The sequence below is a fragment of the Falco peregrinus genome, chromosome 4 (assembly GCF_023634155.1).
Source record: "Falco peregrinus isolate bFalPer1 chromosome 4, bFalPer1.pri, whole genome shotgun sequence".
Classification (NCBI taxonomy): domain Eukaryota; kingdom Metazoa; phylum Chordata; class Aves; order Falconiformes; family Falconidae; genus Falco; species Falco peregrinus.
In genome coordinates, this window is record NC_073724.1 from 112,728,325 (window position 1) to 112,755,250 (window position 26,926).

Here is a 26,926-nt window from a genome sequence, read left to right on the forward strand (position 1 = left end):
TGGTGGTGTTCTGAGTTTTCCCCTCAACTTAAATTTAATTAAAGTACTGATTGACTGATACAAATTGTTTGGCTGCATTAAGTGAGCATATGTATTCAAGCCTAATTTTTTGAATTATTTATATTATTAAGACAGCACCTCCACCATTTTGAACCACATATCAAAGCTGAACTGTGCAAATTAAATTATGCTGTAAGCGGTTCCCTGCTTACTGTTACACAAATACGCTCTAGATTGCAAATGCAGCCTTGCTAGTGTACTACAAAAAAAAAAAAAAAAGAAATGGAAGGAGCAGTGAAGATGGGACCCAGGAGTTTGGTTTATTTTTTAGGGGAAGAAAGAGCTGAGAAAGATTTTTCTATTTTGTAACAGCCATGTCTACCTCTTTTACCTTTTTTTGCCATCTTCAAGCCTGTCTCCCAAAATTTTGGTGACAAATAAATGTCACCATATACTATATCAATGCTGTCCTTATCGTTCATGCTGAAGAGCACCGACAAGCCATGCAGATGGCATCATGCCCATCAGTATGCATGATGCAGATCCTCTTGCCAGCTACCATCTGACCCGAGCACACGTTTATCTACCAAAGGAACTTCTGGATCTTTCCAGAGCAAACTTTGATATAAACGGGCATTGGAATTAATTTGATAAACAGACAATTAGGACACCCTCCTTCCAAGGTCCAAACAAGATATAAGCTAGTCTGCCACTGTTGGAAATACCTGTAGGAATGATAAAGAATGGTATTTGTCCTTGAATACTGCAAGTTAGTGTGAGCTGGGAGAAGAGCTGGAATTTCAGCTGTCTTAGAACTGCATTTGGTTATAGATTTTTTTAATAACTGTAGCTGAAATTCAAAGCAGGTGTCTGTTAAAATATATAAACACAAAACTCCTTTAATTTGCTATAGTTTCAATTATAACATTATATATTGCTGTGATTATCCAGTTTGCTGCCAGTTGATGACTTATTACACAATTACACATTGCTAGAAAAAAAACGAAGTAATTTTACAGTTCACTATCCAGTAATGAGGTAGGAGAAAAAGAAAGATTAAAAATCTAATAAACACTAAAGATGCAAAACATCAGAAAACAAAACAGAGTTAATATATTAAATATACAGCATAGCATAACAGATCTTGAGTAATAAAAAACATTAGAAAAGAGAAACTTCTTTCTCCTAAGTCAGCAAAATTGAAAAATGTCATGTTAAACTAGATGCCAAGGTAAGGCACTGCAAAGTAGGCCCCCATCCATCCATTTCCCAAACCTAGATAAGTTTCTAATATTTAAAATACTTCAGAGGAAATGAGATTTAGCTTCCCTTTTCAACACAATGAAGGAAATAGTGAATTAATTAATGGCACCTTCCTATGGCATGTCTAGTTCTGCAAACCCAAAGCAGAGGGGACAGCTCAGCATGGTGAGTAGAATGGGTAGAACAAGAAGTACTATGTGAATGAGACCCTATTGTACAAAAATCCTATACAACGTTTTGTCCAATATTTCAGAAATACCCTTTCTGGAAGAAGGTAAATAAACATTGGTAATATTTTGCTATCAGTCTGATCTTCCCTTGAGCCAGTATAATGTTTTGTATATCATTCCATCAAAAATGTCATTTTAATTCACCAGCTGCAATTACATATGATTGCTTAATTAGAATAAGCTGTAAAAAAAAGATGCACTTGAAAAAAAATAAATTGTGAGTTTGGTTTTAAAGTAATTTTGCTTGTTGAAATTGAGCTATTGAGCAAACAATGTTTATATGCTGACTTTTTTAAAAGGAACAAAAAGTGCCATGCTTGATAATATATAATTTATTTTAGCCATTATATAAATGGGAAAATGTCACACAATAATTTGAAACCTCTTTAAAAATATTCAGTGCAATATGATAAAATGTCAAGATGGCATGATCAGTCTCACGGACTTGATTTTCAAGAGCACAGTATGTTTGTATTTCAAAGCAACCCCTACAATAACAACACCAAATATTTTTCATATTTAATTCTTTAACATTTATGTAGAATTCTTCACACACATATTGTCTTACCTAGTCTAAAGGCCAGCCTTAACTCTGCTGCTATGAAATGCAAGTTCTTCATCATTCCTTAACCACAAGACCAAGTAATATTGCGGGTGAAAAATACTACTTGCACATAAGATCTGACAATTAAAAAATATAACTGAGTCCGGAAAGGCAGATGAACTGTCCAAGTTCCAGGCATAAGCACATTGCAAAGACTCTAACAATGATGGAAAGACAATATTTCATCAATACACTGTAAAGCTTTCTGAATTCCCTCTCCTCTCTTAATTTCACTGTCCAGGGCTTTGAAAAAGTCTTGCTTCAGGTTTATTTCAAAATGGCCAAAAAGAGAGGTTTAGGGTTGAAATTATAGTTATTACCTACTTTGATTATTGTTAAGTTGTGGGAAAGAGCTTGATTCAGAGTTTTAGACAGCTAATACTATTTTCAGTATCACAGACCAAAAACTGCAATCCCATCAATTAAGAAGCATCTTAGGAATTAATCACTGCAATGCTGAAATTAAGTCCCCAATATATAATTACCCATTGCCCTACAATGAGATTTGGCTGTATAATCACTCTCCTCTTAAGTGTTTCTGTGGAAACATTACTTTTTCCACCCTTGCCAGGTAGTTTCATCAGGACATTACTCCTGTGTTGATTAGAGCTACTCTGTTCCTCTGGGGTTAACAGTGCCAAGCACATACTTGGTGCTCATTAATTAATAACTTTTCTGCATGTCAGTAGAAGATTGCATTTGAAATATGGATCGATGACAGCTCTCCATCTCCAACACATCAAATTACATTTGCTTTGCATTGCATTAAAGAAAAACCAAAGACATCCTGAGATAACTTTTAGTTAGTTCAACTTCTTACCAAAAAAGAAGAGAGAGAAAAAAAATCTTATATCTAAGAGTAAAAGCCAGTTTCTAACTGCTGGGGGGGGGGGGGGTATTTTTTTTTTTTCGGAGGACAGGTTATCTGAAACAACTACTTTTCGCAGTTGTAAGCACTTGTCTTTTGGGTAGTCTTTCTCAGCCGGTGTAGCTTAGATAGTTTAACAGAATCTGTATACTACTACCCACATCTATCCATAGACTACGTTTCAGGTATTTGACCATACTGCTCAGAAATGTGGGCTATGGCACAACTTCTTGGTATGGCCTGCCAACACCCTCCAGATACACTCCCATATGGAATGGACTGTTGGTCAAGGCATCCAAGACTCTGCATGGAAATCAAGACAGAGCAGGGTCAGGAGGGGCCATGAGCACACCTGGGTCTCACTATAACATGAAGACAGGACCACCAGGATATCAGCACCTGGTTCTAAAGTGTAGGCATAGTGTAATAAAGACCACATCTAAAGACTATCTGCTTCAGCTCTTTGTCGTTGTACAAGGGCTCACAATTTCACTGGAAAAGAAACAAACAAACAAACAAAAAAAAGTAAGGATCTACACATTACAACTGGTTTCTAGCAGTTGGATGACTATTAATCTCATTCAGGATGATGATCCCCTTATTTCCCCTTTGTTTCCCACAGTATCCATTAATTTTTGCCGACAAGAGGAGTTTTGTTGAGAGGTGAAGGAGGCAAGGAAAAGGTCCAGCAGTCCTTCATTCCCGAGCAGTCACACTGGTGTTTCCAGCCATGTATCACATGTACATCAAGTTCACTAAAAGCCAAGGCAGTACAGACAGACATGGTTTCTTTCAGCCCAGGAGGAAGTTTCTTTCTCTACTGATTTCCTCTGGAGAGTGCAGAGCACTGCTGTGTAGGACAGAGTGATGCGACAAAGTATTCAGCAAATAGACAAGTGCCAAAGTGACTGAATTACTAGGAATTACTTCCCAAATTTCCTGTCAATGATGAACATCTATAAAAAATATTAGTATGCATCATTACGCATTTTTCTTAAGATAACTCATCTCTGTGCAAGAAAATGACACAGCTCATAATGCTACACCCAAAGACCCCAAAAAAACCACTAAAAATGACTCAAAATCTTTTAAATTCTTAAACAGAATTTAGCAGCTGCCTTTCTGCACAGAAGCAAAGTCTTCTGTCTTTTCTAACTAATACATAGTCCTGGAATTGACAATGAGTCTATTCTTGCAAATACTACTCACACTGCCTCCTCCATACACCAGCTGAAATACCACATTAATTTTCACATTAACATTTTTTATGACAACTGCAAAGAAATGTTTGAGGGTTTTTTCTCTCCTCAGGTTAAATCTTTTCAAGCAATCCTTTGTTTTAACAACCAGGAAGGGGACATTTTTCTAATGTAAGACCTTCTGAGGCAAAATCATGTCTTTTATCTGCTCTGAAAGCTGAACACCTTTTTTTTTTTTTACACAGAACCTCTGATGTGCCTTTCCAGAATGGTCACCCACAGAACTTTGCATCTTCCTTGCACTGGTTAGATGCAGTTTTCAGACTAGGAGGGTTGATTAGAGTTTGGTCACTGTTTTCATAATTACATGGATATTTAACACTGACTGAATGGCAGTGGAGCAGTTACTATGATTCAAAGCTTTGAGGTATTCTATGACAGCATACTATTTCTGATGGTGTAATTTTCTCTTGAGTGGATGGAAAAACTCGAGAGATTCATAGTATCTCTCCTCTGATGTTCATGGCAGTGAAACCTATGCTAGTGACTGAGGAATGGGCAGTTTGGGGGGTTTCTTTATCTGCGTCACATACATCCTAGCCAGGGGTTCTTCAGGATGGAGTTACCAAGGACACTTACCTCGTTTCCTTCTGTTGGCTACCTTTTAGTATTCAGCTTATTGTGAACATTTAGAGTCCCCAAATTCCTTCTCTTAGTCTTGACTTTTTCTGTCTTGTTGGGCACAGAGTACCTCTTTTGGCTATCTGAATGTAACTGTGTTTCCTTCCTGCTCTTCCCAAACTCTACTTCCATTGATGTCTGACACCTCCACCCCAGCTTTATTTCCTTTTCTTTCCTGTGAAGTTTCTAAAATATTCTTTTCCTTTTGCTATTTCTCTCTGTCTACCCCAATGTAATTTGTACAATCCAGTTTGACTTCCTTCATATTTTTCAGTGAATTTATCTACTCTCTAAGCCCCTCCACTTTTTCCTCTGCTCTAGGAAACTTAATATGTATGTGTCCTGCACGAGTTTCGTGCCTCTCTGGGAGCACTCCATATACCGCATTCTGGATTGCCTTAAAAGCTTGGTAGCCAGTCCACAAAGCTCCTGTTGTTCCTCATTTCAGTAAGGTTACAATTATAAATGAAAGGACCTCTCTGCACTGAGCACACCTCATTTTACTGTCTCTGGTTCACTCTCAGATTCACGAAGGTTCTTCCTCAATTATTTATGCAATATACACTGCCTCTGAGGATCTGCTAAAACTGCATCCAAAGTTTAGCTTCACTTTGTGTGCACTCAGGTTATTTCTCTTTTACAGAGTTGTTCTTTTCAAGGTACCTTTTGCTATCTAGATCAGGTCACTGGATAAGCAATCAATAACTGATTTATTCTGTAATACTAGCAGTGTTAAAATGTACCAGCTTCCTCACAGAAGTGTGTTAAATGCCCACAGTGCAGCTCCTCACATGTGGGAATGGGTTATCACAAACTTTTAGAGAAGACTTCTGCAAGCATTTTGCCCAAATTTTATTAAAGCATTTAAACAGGGATTTCAATACCTAGCACAAGAACTTGTACAATAAGGGTGAAATTCACCACCAGGAACAGAGCCAGCATAAGACTTCTTCAATGCTCACTCCCCAGTTAGGTGCTCAGAAAGTAAACAATGACCAGTTCTTATCCTGGTATCTTATCCAAGGATTAATTAGGTCCTCAAGTATTAAAATGTTTATCCAAGTGAATTTTTCATCCAAGTGCAAGGTACAGTATTTAAAACATCCATAGTACTGAACTGGACTCTAGGATTGGGGTTGATTTCTCTTGACCTTATGTCTACATCTCAGCAAGTCACTAGCACCCTTATATTGCTAATGGAGGGAGGAAGGCCCACTGGGGACATGAACTGTGAGCCCACCCAAATGTTATCGCAGCAATCAACTACACCAGTGCTTGCTTTGACAAGCAGAGGAACAAATCCAGTGTAACAGAGATGGAGGATCAGAGAAAAAGATTAAGTTAGGGTTAACAATGTGGCCACCAGCTGATTTCTCACTGATCCTTAATTGAATTGTCAAACTGTTCAGCCAAGCATTTTCGTCTGACTCCAAAAAATATTAAAGACAGAAGGTTAGCATGCTATTTAGTATGCAGAATTTTTTGGCTCCTCCTGTCTATCTATCTATCTATCTATCTATGTATCTATCTGTCTATCTATCTAAAAGGAAATGGTGAGCACCTCTCCTGCATAGCCCTGTTTGCTTTAACACAGGTCTGGGATTTTATGCAGTTGTTCCACTGCTCCCACAGCTGCTTTGCACTATACCCCACCACTGCCACCGTAGCATTCATGTGCATGGCCTTTTGCACAGCAGCTGTCACAGAAGAGCTGAGCATGCAATCACTTCTTTCTGTTTGCTCCTGTTGTTGTCGTGATTTATTAGGTACAAAGGCAGGAGACTGGCCCCGCACAAGTCGGAAATAGAGTGTTTCACCCCAAAAGGGAGTATGGGGAATGGTGGGAGAGCTACAATGACCAGGTAAGCAAACAGCAAGTGGCCTTAGGGCAGTGTGATATGTCTGTGAACAAGAGGAGCAGCCCTGGGACAATGCCAGGCCAGATCCTCTGTCTGTAATTCCTGTGCATCCCATAACAGTATGTTTAGAAAAGAAAAAGGAAATAGAAAACACGTGGCCACTGCTGATTTCTGTGTTCCATCTGACCTCCAAAAAAAAAACCCTGCACCATGTTCATTCAAGTGATCCGAACCACGTGTCCTGTGTGATGTTGTTGTAATATGGTGCTCTGGGGAGGAGAAGCCTTACACCAGACTCACTAAGCCAGTAGAGCAGATAAAGAGAGACAGCATTCAACCTTATAATAAGCAGCTCCAGAACTCCTCTGGAATGGTGGTCCCACTACATGTCAGGGGTTACATTAGGTCTAGTCAAAAGAGCTTTTAAAAAGACCAGAGAAAAACTGATGGATGAAAACATTTTCATTATGAAAATGTTGGTTCTTCTTATTAAATATATCTTGTGGGAAAGTGCTGAGTTGTACAGTGGTTTTAAGGAAAGGTTTCAAACTCATTTCAAATAGAGTTCAGAACACATTTTCATAGCTTTCTCCATTTAATTTAATTTATATATTTAATTTCAGATTTGTTTTGACCATTATATATTGCATGACACCGTCCACCAAAGTTACAATTTTAATGAATATCAAATACTAATTTTTTTTCAGTGTTTCTGGGATGAACTGTTTCAATATGGCCATATTGATGTTTATGTATTGAAGTATTTCAAACTATTTAATTCTATGAAATACTTGGAGATTTCAGCTATTCATCTCATTTTGAGCCAGTCAGATTTCCAAATGTTGAACTCTTCCACAGGACAGAAAATCCATTTCCCCAGACATCTCCATTAATAAATGAATAAGCAGCATGTGTCACAGATGGTTATAAATCTTTCATGAAATAATACTCTTAATAAGCATTGTATCGTTGTTTTACATTCTACTACAAGTTACAAGCATTTTGTTTACCATTTACTAAAAGACCTACTCACTCATTCCTTATTGACCCCTGCAAGGTATTTATAAATGTAACCTTAGAGCACAGTATGACCAAATTATACCTTTACTTTCCCCAAGTGTTACATGACAGGTGAATTTCACCATTGCAGGAGGGTGTTCAGTGAAACACTTGCACAGTGTTATGTTCCCCTTGGGTACCACAATATTCACTCATGTACATAAGGCTATCAACTATAACACCACACAGCACACACCTGGGGGACTCCCGCTGTTTAAGTAACATCAGGAACATTCATCTTTCAGTCTTGTACAAAATGTATACACGCCTGTTGGTTTGGGGTTTTTTTGTCAGCTGGGATTCTGTTTCTTGTCTGTGTGTTGTCTGGAATTTTTCCCCCCTACATTTCATTGCCTTCAGTGATATTTATTCTTCATTTAAAAGCTATCTGGAGTCAATATATAAAAGAAAAAGAGCAGAAAAGTACATGTAAATGCCAAACAACTGTAATTTGTTGTACAGTATTCAGCTCTGTTTTGCCTGGCCATATTTATATATTTGAAAAACTTCTTTTTTTTATATTTTATATCTTCACAGTGAAGAATCTGTTTGCATTCCAGACTGTAATCGATCTGAGTCAAGTAGAGAGGAGAAAAAGCTTCCTGTTAAAGAGGATGCCCTAACAGTCAAAAAGACTGGAAACTGTGTCAGTCTAATAGTTCCACAGCAAGACTGTCAGCTGCAAGACCTACTCAAACAGTTAAGAATACTTGCTGCTTAACAGAGAGTGCAATTGCATTTGATGGCTGTGTTTTGTTGTCTCCAGCCACAGTGTCCTGGCCAGTGGTCCTTGTCAAATTTCATGAGCTAAGTAGAGCTACCACTGCATAGCCTGGGAACCTCCCAGAGAGAACCTAGATGTTGCAGAAAGGAAAGTAGGTGCCATTCTCCTGTCTCAGTAAGTATCAGACCAGTGCTAGAAGTCACTGGGATGAAGTGCAGATGGAAAACGACAGATGCAGGGGTCTGACCATCTGCGAATAATGAAAAAATCCCAATGGGATGAAAAGGTCCCATGATACTGACCAAATCCCACTTACATACTTTCAGTCTAAAAAATGCTGTGCAATTTCATACTGGGCAGTGCTGTTTAATCCTACATGCAATATTACTTTTGTGTTCCAACTCTAGCGTGGATTTTTTATATTTTTCACATTAAGGCCTAACTATGTCTGTATATTAGAATGGCTTGGGATTTTTCAATATGAAAAGTGACATAAAAATATCAGTAATGGGTATGCTAGGTGATACTTTGTAAGGCTATTTCTGAGTAAGGGAAATTTCTACACCCTACATCACCTGTAAGCATCATTCATACATATCTGATAAAACCCATTATGGAATGGGATGTTTTATGAGGCTTTCACAAAGCAGGCATCACAATTATCTTTTTTCTTTTTTTTTTCTGCACTTCTTGCATCATATCTGCATTTCTGATTAGATTAAATGCAATGAATAAGAAACTGGTTAGTAATTCACAAAAATAATTTTTCTGCTGTTAAGTCCCATGTGCATAAATATCACTGTAATTATTTATCAGGCATACCAAACACCTGAAATTCTTCCAATGGTATACTCTTTGCAGAGGATAGAATTTAAATCAACCCTTGATTATGGAGATATAACTGGGAAAGTTATTTTTTCCTTTTTTCTCTTTTCTTTTCTTTTCTTTTCTTTTCTTTTCTTTTCTTTTCTTTTCCTTTCTTTTCTTTTCCTATCTTTTCCTTTCTTTTCTTTTCCTTTCCTTTCTTTTCTTTTCTTTTCTTTTCTTTTTTCTTTTCTTTTCTTTTCTTTTCTTTTCTTTTCTTTTCTTTTCTTTTCTTTTCTTTTCCTTTCTTTTTTCTTTTCTTTTCTCTTCTTTTCTTTTCTCTTCTTTTCTTTTCTTTTCTTTTCTTTTCTTTTCTTTTCTTCTCTTTTCTTTTCTTTTCTTTTCTTTTCTTCTCTTTTCTTTTCTTCTCTTTTCTTTTCTTCTCTTTTCTTTCCCTTTCTTTTCTTTCCTTTTCTTTCCTTTTCTTTTCTTTCCTTTTCTTTTCTTTTCTTTTCTTTCCTTTTCTTTCCTTTTCTTTTCTTTTTTCTTTTTTCTTTTCTTTTTTTCTTTTCTTTATTGTGCACTGCTTGTGCTTCTGACCAGAGTCATGAAAGCTGATGGCTCCTATTTTTCCCTGTTTCCATTTTGTACCTTTAGCAAATTATCAGTGAAAAAACACGTTGACTAATCAATGTTGAAAGCATTTTAAAGCTTTGTGCATCAGGAAGCAGAGCTCACAGTTCAAGAGGCAACATTGTCCTCTTTGCCTCCTGGAAACAGGATGCTCCAGTGTAGTAGACGTGCTCAGAGATGCTTGAAGTGACATTTTCTCAGACAAGAAGTGAAACCCAGCACTAGCTGCCTTAATTAACAATTGCAATGAGGTCACAGTAATAGAGGAAAGAAGATACATCTGCTATCAAAATCATTTTTGCATTTTGGGTCATAATAGGTGTCCTATAAATGTTTCATTCAGATACCAGAGATTTCAATTCCTGTTCTAACTAGGCATGCTGCTGAAACAGCTGCCAGCATCAGCGTTGCTGGTGGCTGCGCTGGGAGGTCACTGGCAAAGTTTCTGTCCATCAGCTTTCTCTCACCTTGTAGTTTCTTACATCCTTATACATTAAAGTAATTCGTATAAATGTCAGCTGTGATTTTCACACGGAAAAGAGGTACCAACAGATTACAGTTTGTGGAGGAACAGAAATAAATGCCCTGGCTGTTGTTAACAGAAAACAACTCTGCAAAATAATCACAAAATATGTTGTTTACTTCTAGAACTTGGGACAGGACAAAATTAATTTTTGCCCTGTATCATTCCTTTTATACCTTTTACTGTAATTTATTTCCATAGAAAAAGCAACATGGGAATAATTTAAGCTAAATGACTAGTGATGTGTCACTGACAGGTTATTTGTGTGTAGCAGAGTTGGCTTTCACCCAGGGAAACAATTCTATAGGCATGTAGAGGTTTCCTTAAAAGCTATTTAAAATGAGAGGAATAGTAACAACATAAACCATTGCAGTGGTAGAACTGCTCTAGTTTAGACACCTTAGGGTTCTGCATCCAGTTTTAGTCAGTCACCCAGTATGTCCTGCAGTCCCAGGAGGAACAGTGGCTTCATACAGGTATATGGGAGTTCGCCACTTCAACCACTTATTTTATTCCAGTGTTTGTAGCATGTTGCAAGTCACTTGCATTCTCCCAGGGATGAACAACTTGGGTCACTACAAGCAAAATGTATATTGATCTGAGATTGTCTCAAGTGACAAGACCAGAAAAACAAAATAAAGACGTGCCCATGCCAGCATGCATCAGAGACACACACATAGGTCCACCCCTTATGAAGAGTCAGTTCTTAATTAAATCTACAGATAGCACTGTTTATCAATTATATTGAGTCTCTAACAAGTTTTCAGCAGAGGAGTCTAAAAGGACAACCGCTTCTTACTTTTTATTTTGAATAACAAGAAATTGCCTTGGCAGAAAGTTGTATGGACTAAGTACAGAAGTTTATCCTGCTTAACATTACCAGTTGCTTCTGTGGATAATTTCTGCCTTAAAGACAGCAGAAGACTGTCCTTAAGGAACAGGCTTGGTCTGCACAGTGTTGGAGCAAAAATTTAACTACATCATCTTCTTATAAAACAAGATATAGTTTCAAGTTTGAATTCAGCACTCTACTTCAGCCATTGAAACATCTAAGTGTAACTGCTGCCAATTTTAGCTCAAAAAAATGTAGATCAGTCTTGTGAAATATAAACTTCCACGCCTGGATTTATAAATTAAAGAATTTGAAATCATTCCTTATTATATTAATGTGAGGACAGGTTTCAAACAGATCATGCAGGTCTCCATCAAGTTATTGTCTAGTATCTGTTTTCACTTCTATCATTTCGAATCTGGATTCAGATACTGATATTGGTATGTGTTAAGGAACAAAAATTCCCTTAAATTTTTGTATTAATCTCTATTGATTTCCCTTGCGTTCCAGTTTCCACTGCTGAATAATACTATGTAGCTATGCATTCTAAGCTTTCCTAGAAAATAATAAATTCCATCATTTTAAACAGATTTTCTTATTTCATTTGAAGATATGAACAAGAGAACAAGTAACTTTTCCGATTACATATGCTTTCAGAAACTCTTAATACTAGTCCCTAGGCACTCATCACCAGAATTCAGTTTAGCAGCTTCAGGTAATTAATGAGAATGGCACCCTTGCTAAAGTATGAGGTTTTAGCTGCTGTGGTTCTCAGGTCCTCTTCTTCTGTTTCATTTCTTCTGCAATTTGAAGGACCTCACAAAACACATTTGCTTTAATAGTATCTGGCTAAAGAAGCCCTGGTGGCAGAGCTATGCACCATCTCATAGATAATCATACCACAGAGCAAGAAATGCTGAAACAAAACTTCTGCTACTACAACCAAAAACGAAGTGATATATTCTAGGTAGTAAAAAGAAATCATGTGTAAGGGGAGGGGAACATTTTTCTTAACACCTAAATGGATAAAAAAGTTAATATCACTTATTAATACAGAACAAAGCCCTAAAGGCAAAACTTAAGTGACTCTGAAATGAATAAGTAAGAGAAGAAAATGAGAAACAATAGTAATTGCTATTCTGTCAGTAAGTGGACAACTATAGAGGAAATATTTGAAATATCAGACACTTACAAGCTCTCTCATTTATACCACTATCATTTCTTATACATGTTATACCATGGTAGGTCTAGGAGGCTGGGAAGAAGCCTAGCTATCAAAATCAAAGCAGCTTTTAGTAAAGTGACTCAAGAAACAATTAGTATTACTTGTGAGGGAATCCCTCTTGTACATAAAGTTTAACCTAAATAACATATATTGAAATAAAAAAAAATGCATAATGGAAAAAGCTTTGTTTTACCAAAAAGGAAGTATTTTGCTAGCATTTTGGATTGGAAATTATGTCAGTAATTGGCATTTACTCTTCCACAGGTACAACCTATACTCTGCTCTGCTCTATTCCATGTAGTGTGCCAGCAGAAAAGCAGAGTGGGGTAGAAAAATGTGTATTCAGCTAAACTTAGCAGTGGAATTCCTTTGGGAGCTCAAAAGTGTAATTATTCTGTTCTCATCTGAGGAAGCCAAAATCTGTGTGCAAGAAAACTCTAGAATTTCACAGACCTAAAGTTCCCATCATCAAAGGGTTATGGCAGAGCTGGGCATAATAAATACAAACAACTCCATTAGTAGGGATCATAGTCTATGTCTGCAATCTATCTTTATTGCTCTGTTTTTAGTTTGCATGCATTGCAGTGGTTTCCAGTTAACCTGACAGAGCAGCAAGAGGCAGTTAGAGCAGGATCTTAAAGCATGATCACTGCAATTTATCTGTAACACAGCTTCATGCCAGTATAAGAAAGCAAGTGGCGCTGCTTTCACCAAGGTAGTAAATGATTGCACACCTCCCAGTATAAGAAAGCAAGTGGTGCTGCTTTCACTGAGGTAGTAAATGATTGCACACCTCAGTCCAGCATCAACTTTGTAGTAAGTAGGTGCAGCATGATGAATTGGATGATACATTTCTGAGAAAACAATTTCAATTATTGCTGGGCAAACTATGGGATTTTAACTATAGGGTTCATTCATACTTATAAATTGCTGCTTGCTTCCTGCTCAGTTTTTTATATCAAGGAATTTGCAATGAATAATGGTCAAGTCTTTTAGCACAAAATTTACATCAAACAGCCACTGTGTCTCCTTTAGAACCCTAGGATCTCCATGAGAGCCACACATACAGCTTGATTACTCTTGGGCACAGTGCAAAGGCAGTAAACAAGTGCAGCAGCCAAGGCTGATCCAAAACCAGACTGGCATTCAGGGGGCTGGTGACAGTGGCTCTGCTGAAGATTTAACTGTCAGTTGCCCTTGCCAAGGGCTGGAGACATCCCCAGCTTCATCCTTTTCCTTTCCCCAGGCTGTTCACCCTCATATTCCTCCTTAATAACTGTCTCCTGAGTGGTGACCAGGGAGTGGCATGTTCCCTTCGCAACCTCTTACAATCTGACCTTCAGTAAACTGAAAATACCTTCATGCATTTAGTGCTCATGTGCAGACTTCAAGCCATAGGGTTTGAACATCTGTACTAAGCCAGCACTTCAGTCAGGAGGCGTGCTACATTTTTCTTCAGGCAAGCTTTTCCATTTGCATTGGCTAAGCCTTCATGTTAATGGCATTTATTTCACGCCTGTGGCAGGCAGGTCTGTCACAGATCCCTCTGAGCTCTGAACTCAGCAGAACTTAAGAGACTCCACCAAGGAGGACATCCAGGACTAGAACTAGGCCCTCTCTTTCTGTCAGATCAAAGTTGTACGTGCTGGGTCACCCAGCCTCCTGGTCCACCTCAAACTCAGCAGGAGTTGGGAGGAGGTGTCTCATGGTCATCATATGAGAACTAGAGGCAAGATCTCACCTGCCAAAGGATCCAAATCTGCTCCCCCTGCTCCACTGTTGGCACTGAGCTCCCACTGAGCTCAAGACTCAGCACGGCTAAAGAGACAGGGCTCTCAAACATCTAACAGCCACCAAGTACATGCTCCAGTGAGAGGAGCACACAGTCCTCAGAGGCAACAGTTTTCCTCTGGGAAGACGTTAGTGTCAAGTCCTGATCAGCTCAGAATTGCATCCACCAGAGATGCAAAGAGTCAAAGTGATCAGTGCTACAGGTTAGATTTTGCTTTTCCTTCTGGTTTTGACTGAGGTCCAGCAAAAAGAAAGTCTTGTCTGAACAGCAAGTTACAAGCCACCAGCTGTTCTGCCTGGCATTTTGCGGGTAGGTGCATGTCAAGTAACTTCCAAGATCCAGATAACATCCTGGTGATCACTGCAGCAAAGAGGTGAGCCCTTATGTACTCATACAGATCATCTCCCAGTCTAGCCTCTCTTAAAATACCCACTGGTTTACGTTGTGTTTGTCTGCTGGATTCTTTCATGCTGCTGTTGGGGAAAGCTGTTGACATATGTAGTGTTACACGATCCGTCGTAATTCCATGTAATGTAATTGTGGATGTGAACCCACAAGAAGGTTTTGTTTATAGTCAGCACACAACTTTTTTTTTTCAGATGACTGGAAGAGCTATTTAATTGATAGTGTGTGGCAAGCCTCCACATGAAGGCTGGTATAAAGTCATCTGTGTTTAGTAAACTATGTGTCTTGCAAACTGTTCATTGCAGGCTAACGTGTGAGCATATCTATTTCAGGCTTAAAAAAAAAACCAAACCAACCACAAATTTGTGATACTCTGCCAGGGTCTCCGAAGTGGTTATCTTTCAAAAAATCCTAAATGGCTGTGGCAAATGTTTGGAAACCAAACTGAATTGTTTAAAGCTCTGTTGCATTTTATATATAAATCATGCTTATTTGTATGTGAAGACTATGTTTTTTCTGTTGACATCATTTCAGAGTCATTGTCTGTTTCAGCTAAGAAATTTTTCTAAATGGTCTTTCTTAATCCCAAGAACTATAAGTTAATGTACGTCTAAACACCAGCTTATCAGCCTAAGGAAGATGTGAAAGGAGTAGTTTCATACCAGGTGTTTATAAGTGCCACAACTGGCTTTTTTTAGGTAGCAAGAGGAGAAAAATGAGCAACTTGAATAAAGAGCAGAGTATGATGAGATCTGAAGAGAAATTACCTTTAGAGGACTCATTTTGCAGGAGAGTGAAGCAAAATGTTTATTGCTGTCTCCAAACTCAAGTCACCATGAGGAGCTGTTTGTATAACTTGTCCGTTCTTTCTTTCTTACTAGGAATATAGTTTTAGTTGCTAAGCTGACCTGCAATTTAAAAAAAAATAACATTCTTTAACCTAGCGGTGGCTAACTTACCCAGTACCTTGATGAAGAAGTCACCCATTAGAAACCTCTTTCCACCCACAACCAGTATAGCCCCTTTCTGAATATTGCTCCAATACTTCCAAGTAGTGGGATATAAGCAGAATCTTTCCCACCTGTAACAGGCTACACTTCTCCATGTCCCCACCTACACTCCCTGCCCCAGCCCAGGAATCCATGGCTAGCAGCCTACACAAAGTTCCTTGCCACCAAATGCTCCCAGGCCAGCCTACATACCCGCCCCCTGCAACCCAGCCAGTCCAGGTCTCTCACCTACTCCCTCCAAGCATTTACTTCTTCCTTACTCCTCCATGCATCCCTCAGTCCAAAAGCCCTCCCCCCCCCCCCCCCCCCCTTCCTGACACCAATCCAACATAAGAGAAACCATCAAGCTGCTCCGTCCCCCAGGATGGACACTGCCTATATCCCAAGGGCGGCAACAGAGGGATCAGCAGTGGCCATGAACTAACACAGAGTAGGTCATGGCTGGATGCACAAATGGCCCATGAACTGAGCTGGCACACGTATTTTTTTCATAGAACGTATAGGTATAAATGATAGATATAGATATATTGCAATAGATAGGTATAGATACAAATATAGATATAGATGAAATTACAGTCAAGTTTTAGGATGAATGTAAGCTCCAGGATACCACATACCCACGGTATAGGTATAAAGATTATATTTCTAACTTTGATGCATGTTGCCATCTTATCTCATTTCTGTTTACAGCTCTAATGGGAAATCGGTTTCCTGGGCCCAGAATGAGAAAAGCAGCCGAGGAGCACACCTTTGGCAGCGGTTGTCGATCCACATCAACAAAAAAGAGAACCCAAATCAAACCGCAGTCATCAAGCCTTTTTCTAAAAGCACAGATAGTAGCCGACATAGTAGCAGCGCTACATTTCCAGAGGCTAGTGCCAAAACGCTTTACGATGTTTCGGAAGCAGAAGAGCAATACCCAGCTCAGTACCAACCACAGACTCCCTCGCCTATCAGCACCCTGAGCCACAGAACTGCCTCCGTTAGCCGAACAGAAGATGATGCCCCTACCTTCCAGTCAGAGCCTCCTCAGCGGAGTAGCTCCTCTCAAGGCTCCCTCATGGAGCAGATCAGTAGCGTGGTTACTCGCTTTACAGCCAATATCAGCGAGCTGAACTCTATGATGCTTTCAACAGCCAGTCCAGGGACAATGGTGGCCACTCCTCTCTGCTCTTCATACCTGATTCCACGGGAAATCCAGCTCCCTACGACAATGACCACATTTGCAGAGATCCAACCACTTCCTGCCATTGAAGTTAACGGTGCTTCGCAGTCAGCTAGGAAACCTTCAAATGGCAGCATCAAAGAAGGCACTTCAGAGACCCCATCAGCCAAGCAAGACCTGGAGGAGTTGGTAGCTTTAACTCCTCCTTCTCCTTTTAGAGACTCTATCGATTCTGGAAGTGCGTCTCCCAGCTCTCCAGTTTCTGAATCGGCTCTCTGTATCCCGTCCTCCCCAAAGTATGACACACTCCTCATCAGAGATTATACTCAAAGTTCTTCTTCGCTGTGAATGTAGTTCAAGGCAACGTTGGATCTCAACGACTACAAGCAAGTAGTGAGGGGACAGCCAGGCCTTCAAGATCTCCAGTGTTTACGCAGATAGAGCAAGAGGTGTTGGGTCATCTTGTGAGAAACAGAGAGGAAGAAGAGGAATTACTTGAGAAGTGGAAACATCAGATTAATTATGCTGTTTTAAAGACAAAATGACTCTTGGCAGATTATCGTGGCCTTAAAAAAACATGGGCTTTTCAGAAACACTGAATCTATTTTTGAGGGCTTATAAGGAGTCTGTTAAATCAGTTACATACCAAGTGCTTTGCTTTAGTATTACAATGAACTGTGTGTACACTATACGGGGCAGGGGGGGAACTAGATTGTAAACAACTGTACAATGGTTTGTTTGTTTACTCTGATTCCTTACCCAGAAGTGAACCTTGATCTTTTATCAAGAATAGAAGACCAAACATTGAATGTACATTTTCTAACAGACTCAAATCTGGGACCAACCTGTCAAGCTTTCTTTCTTTTTTTTTTTTTTTTTTTTTTTCTATGAAGATCTCGGAAAGCAGTAATGTATGTCCAATAACTACCAAACTTCTTGCTGAAGCATACTGTGTCCGTGAAACGTTCCACGTGGATAACACTAAGCTGAGGCTTTGCAGTGAGTGACTGCAATATGGAGGGCTTTACAAGTGACTTCTCAACCTACACGTTTGTTTATGAAATTCTCTTCTCTCAGTATCAAATATTCGATTTGTTAACATTGGATTCACCTTCACAGCAACAAAACCCAAGGAAGACTTCCTGACTATTTCACCATGTTGCCAACTAATAATGAAGTAGCAAAAAATATTTTCTGGAGTACTGTTTTGTAATTCCCTTATCAGGGCAAGTTGTTGAGGTGAATATTCTCTTTCTAGCAGCACTACCAAGCTATATTATAGCTGCACTCCCTACTGAAATCCACACATTTTTATGGATGTTCTTATGCTAAGATTACCAGTTAAAATACTTATTCGGGTTCCCATAGACTCTGCTTGTAAGGAACAGGTAAACACCCTAAGGATTTTCTCCATGCTTTGAATGACAGAATTCTAGGAGACCAAGCTGGATTATGATGAATGCTAACTGTCAATGGAAAGGTTGTCATAACTCATAGATAGGGAGAAAAAACCCTGTGTCAAACTCTGCTTAGAGGTGATTTAACCACTCTTTAGTAAGCAACAATTTTAACCTTATTTAGCTGCTGATGCCTTGCAGCTATGAACTGTGACAAAAAAAAAAAAAAAAAAGAAAAAAAATCTTTCGAAGCAATACAGAGTAAAGTAAAAACAGAGAAGACCTAATGAGATATGAAGCAACAGAGTCTTTCTTTGTTTCTTAGCAACTCACAGAAGCAAGGGGATTCCCCTTATTTTTTTCCTATACCAAGGTAGTACAGTTTAGTGCACTTCATACTGTCACAGCACTTTTTTAATACAGGCAGGGAAGAGTTTTAAAGTTTGAATAGAAGCTACATAATTTTTGATAGGTGTAGTTACATAGAACTTGCAAGTCAGGCCCTAAACGCACACTGTATTGGCTCTCTTCTTCATGACATAGCTGTCCTCAGGTGCCAAACTTTTATGGGTTTGTTTTATTTTATTTAAGGATAGTATGAAATGGTGAGCAATGTACTTCAACTCAAAGTTGAGTTGATGTAGCCTTATATAGAAGACAGCCTCATGGAAGGGAGCCTTGATAAGGCTGCTGTGTTTCATTTTCAAAACACTTAGATCTTATTTCTTCAAAGACAATAAATATTTTGTAATCAAAGTTCATACCCCCTTTTTCTCCCCATATCCAAAATAATAAATAATTGATCAAACAAAACAAACAAAAAAGATGAAAGCACATTCACATAGTTCAGCAAAGAGCATTTTTCTATTCCTTTGGGACATTAGTTTCACCATTATGTACTGCACCCCAATTTGCTGCTCAACAACGTTAAAAAAACAAAAGCACTAGATGAACGAATCCAGGCTAGCACCTCACAGAGATACTTTAATGACTCTACATCCCGCACAAGACAGTGTTATCCAAGAGCGGTCTGTGGGCATGCTTGTTTTGCCAGGTAGAGTTGTTTACTAGCTATGCCTAGAGCGTGTACCAGCAGGTCACAAAACAGCTCTACTCCAGAAGGCAGGTAGATACACCAAGTCATGACTTTAGGTCCTTGTTGCTTATAGGTAGTTCTTGCCTCCTCACATGACTGATTAGTGCAGCTCTATGGTTTCCAGACCAGAGCTTGGTTTTGCCCTCCTGGGTCACAGTACTAGCATGTCTCATCATTCCTTAGCTGCCCACATCTTTAGGAAAAGGCATCTTTTTTCACAGGTTACAACCAACCTGCATTTAAGGGAAGAGCACATCCAATTAGTCTGTGACAAACATTCACATTTAGGGAATTTGGGCCACTTAAATGTTGTTCATGGAAGACTTATATAATAATACATTTCCCATCAGTGCAATATTGTTTTGATATATACAGAGTGTACTGAGATAGTTAATGTGAATTTCAAAGGGATTCTATAACTATCTGTTCTCTTATACTTTAAGTTGTTGACCAGTGTCCTTACTAAAACGTTTTCCAGCTTGATCTCTCCCTAGCCTTTTAGGTTCCTGTTTCTGTAGTCTTTTCTTATGTTGGTGGACACTTAATACCATTGTATTCCTGCTAAAATCTGTGGGCTTAACTGCACTGTGAAATAATCAACAGTGGAAATAAGGATTATACAGACAAACATAAAAATATTTTCTTAAAAATGTAATTAGTAAAAAGGAGTGAGATATAGAAACTATCAAAATATAACTCAGCATAAATATACCTCTTCTGCTCCCAAACTGTGGTTCTGTGCAATCCTGGCCGTAGCTATAGCTCAGAGCTTCTTGACAACTTAAATATGTTGCCAAGATAATATAGGTGTGCATGTGCACATGCACACACACACAAATGCCTCAATCTAACATGTGAATACAGATTTTCAGAGGCTAAAACTCTAGTATTACAGAAAAGAAATTTTAAACACTTTGCTCGCTCTCATTTTGGCAGAAGTTGTGCATCTTCTGTATATCTATTAGCCACAGGAGAAATTTTAATTGCCCAAGGAACCAAGGATGAACCTTGCTGAGATTGCACCTCCCTGTTGCCAGTCTGTCTTTAATGAAAGGTAGGTCAGCCTTAGTGGCCTTTAAAGAAGGCAAAATCCATTTTAATTGTACAGGCTGGAATGTGTCGATGTCACTTTGTATGATATGTTTGGATTCCAACAAAGGGAAGAAAGGTTTTTTGGGGAAGAAGGTAACAATTATGTAATGACTATAGCAGTAATTCAAAGGAGCCCAGTGGGAGATTTGCAAGACTGGAAAGTCCTTTGACAGAAGCCAGTGGGTTTGACATAAGAAAAGAGAAAATTATGAATTAAGACATTATGATTTCATTATGCTGTTTGTATGCTATTCTCTGTTTAGGACATTAAGATATAACGGCAGGGTTTTTCAGACATAAAAGCAAAGGTTACAATCATGAACACTTTCCAATCTAGCTAAAGACTGTGCAAGTACCAACTGAATGGCTTGTATTTGCCTTTCAATTTAGTACTGCTGCCAGAAAGGGAATTAAAAGAGTTGAAACTATTGTCATCTTGACCACAGGGACCTCGGAAAATCACTTGTTTCTTTTGTGCTTGAGGCCAACCCTGAAGAGTGAAGGTGTAACCACCTCTGGAATCTGTGTTTTTGAAATAAAGAGAATCACTCTGGCAAGTCAGCTGGGAAGAAGCATTAGCAATACTGAAGAAGAACTGTACTTTTTAATTGGCTCTGAAGAATAATTGCATGACTTTGGAGATGTGCTTCCTTGTACTTCTATCTGAACATTTGGTGCCTAGAACTCATACAGAGACCTTAGACCAGAGATTTTTAGACCATGGTCCACAAAGCACTTGCTGATGTTTCATGGAAGCCTGGTTGATCACAAAGTCCTGGCTTCTTCCATTGATTTCCACCTACAAAAATGAATTAAAAGTTAAATGCTAATTAAAATTTAACTGTTAAAAGTTTTAAAAGAAAAAAAAAATGTTAGCTTGCTTGGATGTTTACTCAGTTCCTGTGTTTGCAAAAGGAAAACTTTGTGATCAAAACTGTGAGAATAAGATCTCCAAAGACAGTAAACGGGAAGGCCAATCCGTGATTCAGACTCTGGTTGATAGCGGTGCTCACCTCGGGATGTTTTCTTTAGAAAAATCAAGATCAGACTGAACGACAGCATAGCTATGGGGTAGAAGTTCTGTAGAGGAAAGTGTGCAACTTTGCTATTCTGCTTAATGCATAATTTATGAGATGAGAGGGAAAAACGTGACAGCAACAGACAGCATGCAAAAAATGTCAGGTCCTTAGGGAAACCGGAGCACTATGCTCAGGATTAATAACATGACCGTGACCATTCAATTCTATTGGAGACCAGTGTCAGGCAGGACTGACCCAAAATAAGGACTTTGGTGCCTAAAGTTAGGATTTCAGCAGAATTTGATACCTATATTTAAAATCCAGTTTTAAAACCACTATTCAACTGTCACCTTAGTCAGGCATCTAGCATTGTGCATCTGCATATGCTCACAACTACCCTGATCTTGACACATCTAAGGATCTTTGCATCTAACTTACACTAAAATCCATTAGGGATCCAGAAAACAATGGTTCTTAGGTTAAAACCCTGTATATCCCATGACTCAGTACACAGAGTGCACAGCACATAGACCAGCAGGATCATACACCCTACGAAACTGAGTAGGAATTATCCTTTGTTTTAAGGCTATGGGTCTGGTTGTGCCGCTGTTTTTATAATAGCCTTGAGGTTAGAACAGTCAGTCAGAAGGCAAGAGACCTAAATTCAAACCCTGCCATTGCCAGAGGTGGTGGAAATCTTCCTCCTGGCTTGGAAGTGCTGTGATGACTCAGTGTTGAGGTACGCTTTGTTCATCTCACTAAGGTAACTTCACAGGACAGAAACAAATTCAAGAGTTCCAGAGTAGAACAGGAACAGCACCCTGATAGTACCTACTCTTGATATAATTGGGGATGGTATATAACCATTTAATATAAAATACATTAAAAATCTCTGCAGCAGGGACCAGGTGAGTATTTTAATGAAAAACAAGTGGAGACATGTTTTCTGTGCAATGTATTGGCTCAAAAAAACCCCCTTAAAATACTCCTCTGAAAAGTGCTTTAGTGACAGGAGGGGAGGATGTGCCTTTCCTTACCTCTGTGTCTGCAACCATCTTGTCTTCCATCTGGAGTTCTCAGACCTCTCCATGGAAAGGGAGAGTCTGAGTCTTCTTGGATAGGTGAAGGAATTAAACTTTGGGTTCCTACTTCTCTGAGACTGCAGAAAAAAATGGACTCATTTCATTTTCCCCTGGCCATCTTTTTCGAAGGTGATCCAACCTTGAAACAAAAAGTATAGCTATGTCCAAAAATGGGTCCCAGTTGAAAATTAGTATTTTCTGTGCATTGCATTTCCATACTGGCTCAAGCAGAATAATCGCAGACATCTCTTTCCTTGTTGTATTGTTTAGCTGGACACCTAATTCTTCTCACAAACCTGACAGTATGGTTGGTCATTTAACAAAGGCTTCTGGCCTCCACACTAGAGCCGAGTAGTATTAAAAAAATAGGTATTACACTTCATAACTTTACGTGCTGAAGTCCTTTACTGGCATTGGCCCTGGACCTGTTGAGGTCAATGTCTAGATCTAGGCTATTTGCTTTAGCAGAGAATGATAAAGGCAGGATGTTCTTCCCACATTCTTTTGAATCAAACAGTAGACATATTTGATTAGGTTCATTCTTGAAGGAACTTGCTAGGCTTGGTGAATAGTACCCCTCCACCATTCTTCTTTATCATTGCTACTCTAGCAAGTATCTCAATGAGAAAATCAGACTTTGACTAAACTTGTTAAGGGATGTGAGACAACAGGTCCAAAAATAAGAAAGAGGTCACAGTTTTCTGGCAGTTTCATGAATCGCATAAAAGGAAGTCAATACTCTCCTTGAACAAGAATATCATTCATCTGCGACCCATTTCGGTGTGCACTGCACATATTAAAGACTTCAGTTGAATTATCTGAATTCACCTTTTTTGCTATGGTTTATTATTATACCCTCTGTTCAAATCTCTGCAATTGCCACTTACAATTCTAAACTGTGAAAAGGAAAAAAGATACAGACCAGTGAAGCATAAAGGTAAGTAAAAAATTCATCTAGGTGATGAATTGGTGTATATGGCTGGTTTTGTCTCGTCTGAGTAATGACAGTACAAACAAACAATAATCATTAAGTCACTCCAATCTGCCAAATGGGAACAAATATACTATGTATATTACATGTACTAATAGGATTATATGGCAGCTGCTGGTGGTATTTGTAATTAGAAATCTATATAGAATATAGATGTTTTAGAGAGACGGTGCCAATTCTAAAAGATTTGTGTGGGCTACAAGTGCTTGTAATTATTTTTTTTAATTTGCTAATAACTTATGAACAACTGGTTTCAAACATTCTGTGAGCGTTTGTTCTTTTTTATGTTGTTGCTGCTTATACTATTAAAAAATAGAGAATGTAAAGTTATTATTTTGATGTGAACTGAAAATGATTTTTCATAAAATTTAACATTTTTATCAGCTTTGGTTTTGCTTTCTACCTGTACAAATGTAATTTATTTTAGCATTGAAAAATACATTTGCTTGTTTCTCGATTGTCTACATCATGTTATAGTTGGTGTTTATGTAGAGTCAGGTACTTTTTGAACAGTATTAAAAAAATTCTGTGATATGACTGAAAAGTGGATATTTTTTTCCTCTGAAATACTTACATCTGTGTTCTCAGTGCATTTTTTCTGTGAAGCAGGTGTGCCTATACACAAGCTCTTCAATGATAATCTCTCTCTGCGTTGTTTTAAATGATTAACTACATTCATATAGTTGCCTACCATTCTAGTATAGTTTGATATTTCTCTTTTGAAACAAATACAGTTTCGTTGGTGAGGTATATATGGATTTTCAGGTCAAGAGGAAATAGAATAATAACCTAGTTTCAAGCAACCGAAAACAAAGCTGTTCAACTGAGAATTCATATATCAAAGTGTTATTTTTATGACTGTTGTAAGAAACCACATTACTCCTACCATTGCAGGTTTACATATAATCTTGAACTGCAAACAGAACATCTGAGAAAATTTTCTACACCCTTTAATAATTTGGTTTCTAGTGCTTTGCTATTGTCACCACTAGAAATTAATGCCTTACCTGGAGTCTGGCTACATTCTGTTTCCAGCCAACAGATTTTGTTTTACTTCCCCTGCTAAATGGAAAACAAAAGAAAATGAAACAAAAACCAAAACCCAAAAAACAATTTTCTTAGTTATAAATCTTCTCCATCCCATTCTAAAATCTGGTCTCACTTAGATTGGCATGAATCTGGAATAGCTGCAGTGTATGCAGTGACGAGCAGAATGTGAACTGCATCTCTCAGAACAAAGACTATCATACGCAGTGTTTTCTAAACACACCTCCAGAGGGACTGCTGATTTGCTTTATTTGCTGTTGAAGAATTAAAGGGAATAATTTCATTACACAATAGTAGGGAAAGTACCCGTCTATAACTAAAAATAAAGTGAATCCACATTGTGTCTTTGAACAATCTAAAAGTCCACTTCCCAAAGTAAACTCGTTCCATGCAGAATTCTCCATGGCAGTTGTTTACACAAAATATACTGCTTTAGGCGAAGAAAGTTTTAGCAAAAGAAACAGTGCAATTACACTACACTTTGGAGACAAGGATTTTGAAAACAATATGCAATAGCCTGCTTCACTGCAGAATATTTTTTTTTTTTAAGCATTCTCTGGAACACTGGATCTAATATTTTTTTTGTTGTTTACAAGAAAAATTAATTCTTTCCATGCTCCATCAGCACCTCTCAGCTGCATTTCTTCTTGGTTTATATTATCACTACAGTATGATGGCATTCAAAACTAATAAACTAATAAATCCAATCCCAGATTTAATCACAATTTAGTGTTTACACAAAAAGAGAAGGGTACGATTCCATTACATGCCTTCAGAACTATCAGCGCACTGGCTGGTGAGACAAGCAAAATCTCAGTTTCTTGGAAAGTTTGAAATTTAATTTCCCTGCCTCTCTGGAGTATGAACTTTCTTTCATGTTTGGTCCATAAATGCCATCTGTTACCATAGAAGCCTTACTGCCAGCACTGCTGTGTTCCCACCAAAAAAAGCCACCACCAAACAAACAAAAACAAACTCCAACCCCCACCCCTCCTGATCATATTCACCCTGTTTCAGCTGCCTAGGTCATGAAGCAGCAACAGGCAAACGGTGTCCTTAACGGTGGCAGAACATGACAAAAGGAGATAAGCAAGTTCATGACTCCCCCAGGCCCTGCTTAGCTGAACTAATACATGGACGGGGTGCTCCTTTCCTTCTCCCGCCCTCCTTCTGCTCACAGCAGAGACAAACCTTGGGAACAAGGCTGGGATTTGAAGAACTGTAATCTGGCTTTCTGTCTGTTTAGGGGCTGTTTAATAGCTTGTTTTCCTGTTGTAGGAGTTTCAGACCAAACCACAGCGTAGTGCATGAGGCATTTGTTACAGCAAAGAATTTGACTAGGTTTCTTTCACATATACAGAGCCTTTTGTGGTTTATTTACATTTTTTCAGGGAAGTTCAGCCTAAAACCACCATCTGTTTTTATTTGTTTGTCTGCTTGTAAATCACATTTTACAATTTAGTCATTTTTTTTAGGCTAAACCAAAGAAACCAGCATGCTTGTTCAGTATGATTTTGTAACAGGGATTCAAAACTTCACATATCTTAACACATTTAATTCCTATAATAAATAATTTTAGTAAATTAAAAGCTTCACTGATAAGTGTTGCCTGGACTTTCTATCATATATTCTGAACTTATATACATTCACACATGTATGAAAAGAGTGAGACTTTAGATTTGTGCTTGTTTGGTAACATGAAGAGCAGGCTCAAGTGTTTGCCACAAGATTTCTGCGGTGAGTTATAGACACCCCAGGCTGTCCGGCCCTCATGGCAGCAATTCCTAGCACCTGGGTCCTCTCTACTGAACACCCTCTGCCTGAGCCACTTCAGAGCTTCAATTATCAATACACTCAAACATGCGCATAAGCAACAAGAATGTCAGTTGAATCTCAAGAATCACTTTAGACTCTCGTTTAACTAAGTGTGGAGATACATCACTGATGAATCTGGAGAGGAAGATGCAAAGAGGATGTGAACTCCTAACAATCTCAGCGACTGAGAGGGTAAGGTTGGCTTCCAAGAAAAAAAAATACTACTGGGTGTTCACAAACCAATGTGTCATTGACAAGCTTACAAATAAAATGCCAGCAAGGCAAAGTACGAAAAGGTGATGTCCTATATCTATGTAGAATGAATAAAAGTAGCATATGGAATATGGAGATAAATTGACTAATAGAAATAAGGGAAAGGGAATCAAAACCAAAATTCAAGACTGTATTAGAAGTGCTTGCTGAAATATTACTAGAAGAGTAATCACAAGACTATAAATTTAGGAAGCAACTAAAGAGGCTAACACAACTCTGGGAGCTCACCTGAAGGCAG

The 26,926-nt window shown here is 38.5% G+C and overlaps 1 protein-coding gene across 1 annotated transcript in view; it reads left to right on the forward strand.

Moving 5' to 3' along the window:
• The window catches only part of LOC101915830 (metabotropic glutamate receptor 5), a 156,222-nt gene extending 132,280 nt beyond the window's left edge, over positions 1 to 23,942 (forward strand). The window contains exon 7 of the mRNA XM_027779416.2: positions 16,402 to 23,942. Coding sequence (XP_027635217.1) covers positions 16,402 to 17,224 — 823 coding nt within the window. The 3' untranslated portion in view covers positions 17,225 to 23,942. The remainder of the gene's footprint in view (positions 1 to 16,401) is intronic.
• Positions 23,943 to 26,926: the final 2,984 nt, after the last annotated feature.